This window comes from Tympanuchus pallidicinctus, unplaced genomic scaffold (genome assembly GCF_026119805.1).
Source record: "Tympanuchus pallidicinctus isolate F22 unplaced genomic scaffold, pur_lepc_1.0 scaffold3, whole genome shotgun sequence".
NCBI classification, from domain to species: Eukaryota; Metazoa; Chordata; class Aves; order Galliformes; family Phasianidae; genus Tympanuchus; species Tympanuchus pallidicinctus.
The window spans coordinates 91,759,646-91,764,221 of record NW_026294747.1 but is presented as its reverse complement, the minus strand read 5'-3'; the positions used below and the strand labels follow the sequence as shown (position 1 = coordinate 91,764,221).

At 62.1% G+C, this 4,576-nt stretch overlaps 1 protein-coding gene across 1 annotated transcript; it reads left to right on the top strand.

Moving 5' to 3' along the window:
* Nucleotides 1–1,369: 1,369 nt before the first annotated feature.
* TRIL (TLR4 interactor with leucine rich repeats) lies at nt 1,370–4,245 on the top strand. Its single transcript, XM_052695232.1, has one exon. It carries the CDS (start codon nt 1,658–1,660, stop codon nt 3,929–3,931), a length of 2,274 nt encoding a protein of 757 aa, XP_052551192.1. The 5' UTR covers nt 1,370–1,657; the 3' UTR covers nt 3,932–4,245.
* The last annotated feature ends 331 nt before the right edge of the window (nt 4,246–4,576 follow it).

Genomic DNA, 4,576 nt, shown 5'->3' with positions numbered 1-4,576 from the left:
CACAGCAGCACAACACAGTAACCACTACAAAATTATTCCCCTTCATAAAGCCTCATGTAACTACAGGAGCTAAGAATCAAGATGCTCATAGAGATAGTTCATTGACTGATTCATGACTTTTCTTCAAGATTTCTTCTGCCTGATACTGTGCTTTTGAAGCAAATCTGATGACAGTCTCCACATAGAATACTTTGCTTCATCCTTGGAGCAGATTTGGAGCATGCTTTTTTATCCTCCAACCACAAGACGGAAGAACTAAGTCAGAGTTAGCTCCAAGTAGTTCCTCTCCATAATCATGGGCAACAAGGCCTCAACACAAAGTCCTGTACCACACTATCTGCTCACATTGATACTGCCACTACAAACACAGCCAACACTATATGAAGCCTTGTTTCTGGTGTGAGAACAGGCACGATCCGTAAGTGTATTCAAATGTATACAGTTGGGCACAAGTTCATAGTTTCCAAAGTATTTATGGGATTTCCAACATGGTATTTTGGGCATTATCTCCCTTCTCTTGTTGTATGTGACAGCTTTAAACAGCTTGCATACATACTCACTTCCTCCTGCCCATACACACTCATTTACCCCGCTGGCAGTATCTTAGGAAACAAAACCCATGCCAACAGGAAAGAAAAGCAAGGCAGTGAATGGACGGGTACATAGCCTCCTTGCTTTTCAGCATGTTTTCTGACACTTTCCTTTCACTTGGAGTTTCGATACTGTTGAGAGAGATTTTTGAAAAACTGAGTTTATTTCAACAGAGCATCCAAAGAGCCTCATGGAGCTGAAGATGCTGAGCTACACCTTCATTGGCTGCTGTGCCGGGAACCTCCCGAGCAGGCTGGTGCAGAGGATGAAGGAAAACTCATTCCTTGAGGTGCAACGGGTGGCTTATTCTTCCGACTGCCCATCTGCTGAAACAAAACCTAGCCCTTAATCTGGGGCAAACCGTAACTATTGCTTTTGGCAGGTTCCTAAACGCGACCTGCAAAAGGGAGAGGGCGGTGGGGGTGGCTCGCGTGCTCCTCTTCCCTTCCCCCTCCCGATGCGCTGCTCTGTCTGCAGCCCATGTGGCGTTAGGCGGCCGCAGCCGGTTCCAATTCCCACTTTCCCACTTTGGCCCCAGCTTGCTGCCGGGGCCGGGCCGAGCCAGGACGGGCCGCGGGCTCCCGCCCCCTTCCCTTCCCTCCCTGCCGCGCTCCATCTCCCCCGCTCCATCCGATCCTCCGCTCCCCCAGGGCACAGTGTGGGAAGTACGAATTTCCGCTGAGTTTTTCTCGGTCACTTTCTGAGCTCGTCTTTCTCCGGCTCCCCCCGCCCCGCCCGCCCCATCCCCGCGCTCCGCCCGCCCCCTCCGCCCCCGGTAGAGCCGGCGGAGCAGCGGGCGGCCGCTCGGCTCTGTTCTGCGGCACCGGCCCCGGGCAGAGCCCGGCACCCGCCGCCCTCCCGCCGCTCCCCGCCCGGGCCGGCTCCGGTGACGGGAGCCCATGGTGTCGAGCACCGCGACTCGCACCGGCCGCGGCGCCCGCCCGCCCAGCGCGGAGCCCGGTCCGGAGCGGAGCAGAGGAGGGGCCGATTAGCAGCCGCCGGGGAGCGGTGGGATGCCGGAGGGACACAAAGCCGCCGGGGGAAGCAGCCCTCGGCTCGTCCCGGGATGGGGGCGCGGTGCCGGCTCCGCCTGATGGTGCCTTGGGGCTCCGTCGCGCTCTTCCTCCTGCTGCTGCCCGCGGCCGAGCCCATCTGCCCCGAGCCGTGCGACTGCCAGCAGCACCAGCACCTCCTGTGCACCAACCGGGGCCTGCGCTCCGTGCCCAAGGCCGCCGAGCCCCAGGATGTGCTCACCTACAGCCTGGGAGGCAACTTCATCGCAAACATCTCTGCCTTTGACTTCCACCGCTTGGCCGGGCTCCAGCGCCTGGACCTGCAGTACAACCGGATCCGCTCGCTGCATCCCAAGGCCTTTGAGCGCTTGGGCCGGCTGGAGGAGCTCTACCTGGGCAACAACCTGCTGCCTACACTGGCCCCCGGCACGCTCAGTGCTCTGGCCAAGCTGCGCATCCTCTACGTGAATGCCAACGAGATTGGCCGCCTCAGTGCCGCCTCCTTCTCTGGCCTCAGCAGCCTGGTCAAGCTGCGCCTGGACGGCAACGAGCTGGGCTCGCTGGGCGACTCCACCTTCTCGGGGCTGCCCAATTTGCTCTACCTGCATCTGGAGTCCAACCGGATCCGCTGGCTGAGCCGTGGGGCGTTCACCGGCCTGGCCAGACTGCGCTTCCTTAACCTCTCTGGGAACCAGCAGAGCTCCCTTCGCCACCCGGAACTCTTTGGCCCGCTGCATTCCCTGCACACCCTGCTGCTGGCCAGCAACAGCCTGCAGCAGCTGGCAGGGGGGCTTTTTCGGCACCTGTCCGCCTTGGCCAAGCTCTCACTCAGTGGCAACCGGCTGGCTCACCTGGCACCAGACACCTTCACGGGGCTGGGCTCGCTGAAAGAGCTGCGCCTCGAGGGTAACCAGCTGAGCCATATTCCTGCCACGCTTCTGGAGCCGCTCAGCAGCCTGGAGGTGCTGGATCTGAGCCGCAATGCGCTGACTGCCTTGCACGCCACCACTTTTGGTCGTCTCGGCCACCTGCGGGAGCTCAGCCTGCGAGACAACGCACTGGCCACGCTCCCCGGTGAGGTCTTCACCTCCAGCCCGGCTCTCTACCGCCTGGAGCTGGAAGGGAACGCCTGGAGCTGCGACTGCCGCCTCCGCGGCCTCAAGCACTGGCTGGGGGCCTGGCACTCGCAGGGCCGCCTGCTCACCGTCTTCGTGCAGTGCCACCTGCCGCCTGCCTTGGCTGGCAAGTACCTCGACTACCTGCAGGACAGCCAGCTGCCGCCGCCACCCGACGGCAGCGCCTGCCTCGACGGCGCCTCTCTCTCCGCATCCCCACCGCCGGCCGCTGAGGGGCTGGGTGCCAATAGCAGCAGGGCCGCGGGGTTGGCTCGTGGGCCCCCGGGCGCGCCTCCTCCGTCTGCCTCCACTGCCCGCCTGCTGCAGGCGCCTGAAGACGAGACGGCGGCATCACAGGGCGCGGCGGAGGCTCCCAGCCCCACGCCGCCGCCTGCTCGCCCCAAGGCCTGGGGGCCGGTACCACCCAGCGTGGCCTGGCCACGGCGCGGTGGCAAGCCCCGCTCTGTGCCATCCTCCGGCGTGCCACCGCTGGTGTCTGACCCGTGCGACTTCAACAAGCTGTTCCTCTGCAACCTGTCGGTGGAGGCGGTGGGCTCCAGCTCGGTGACGGTGCGCTGGGCAGTGCGGCCTCACCGCAGCCCCCGCCTGCTGGGCCCCGCGCGCTTCCGCCTGCTCTTCGACCGCTTCGGCGCGGCCGTCAAGTTCCAGCGCTTCGTCTATCTGCCGGAGCGCGGCGAGCCAGCCGCCACGCTGCGAGAGCTGCGCCCGGACACCCCCTACCTTGTGTGCGTCGAGGGTGTGCTCGGCGGCCGCGTGTGCCCAGTGGCGCCGCGGGACCACTGTGCGGGGCTGGTCACCCTGCCCGAGGGCGGTGCGGCGGCGGCGGGCGGGCCCCGCGGCCCCGACCAGCAGCTCCTCACGCTGGTGCTGCTGGCGGTCAACGCGCTGCTGCTCTTTGCTGCGCTGGCCGCCTGGGCCTCCCGCCTGCTTCGGAAGAAGGTGCTGGGGCGGCGGAGGCGGAAGGCGGCTCCCGTTCATGTACGGCAGCTCTACTCCACCCGCCGGCCGCTCCGCTCCATGGGCACCGGTGTGTCCGCCGACTTCTCGGGCTTCCAGTCCCACCGTCCACCCCGTGGTGCTGCTTGTGCACTCAGCGAGGCCGACCTCATAGAGTTCCCCTGCGAGCGCTTTGTAGACAGTGGCAGCACCCGGCATGCTGATGACCACCTGCTGCAGCGCTTCGCCGACTGAGCTGCTGTATTACAGCTCCCGGCTGCCCTGTGCCTGAAGGCCTGCCTCCCATCTGGCCTGCCTGGAGCTGCAGCGGATGAGGCGACCATTGGTCGGTGAGGGAGCGGTGCATCTCCCTAAGGTCACGGCCTGCAAGCGGGAGAGCTGCGGTGTTGCCGCTGCCTTCACCCACCACCTGGCTCATAGCCCAAGCAGGGGACTATTGGCAGTGGAGGGCTTGTTTGCTCACCTTCGAGGTCTGTTTCCTTGCAAACCATCACTAACCCATTAAAACAACTCATCTGTGACCTTAACCGTGCCTTGGTGTGAGGGAACTACCAATTCTTCTGCCAAATGTATGCCAACATACATTTAAGAGTCACATTTTACAGGTGGTTTTCCCAGACTGCAGTTGACAGCATCCCATCCCTGCACAAGGATGGTCTGAACTGACATTTCAAGGCGCAAGCCTTTCTTAATAAGCAATTTGTACTAAATGTCTTTCTTCTGTGTTGTTACTCTCGAACCATACAGCCCGGAGGTCAGTCGGAGGGCTGGGAATGCCCGTATCATGCTGGATGGTTTGGATGTTGTGCCTTTTAACTCAAATGTGAGACAATTTAATGTGCGCAAGCATGCTTTCTTATTTGTTTGTAAACGGGAAAC

Coding starts and splice junctions, on each gene's coding strand:
- TRIL (XM_052695232.1), top strand. CDS start 1,658: ATGGGGGCGCGGTGCCGGCTCCGCCTGATGGTGCCTTGGGGCTCCGTC.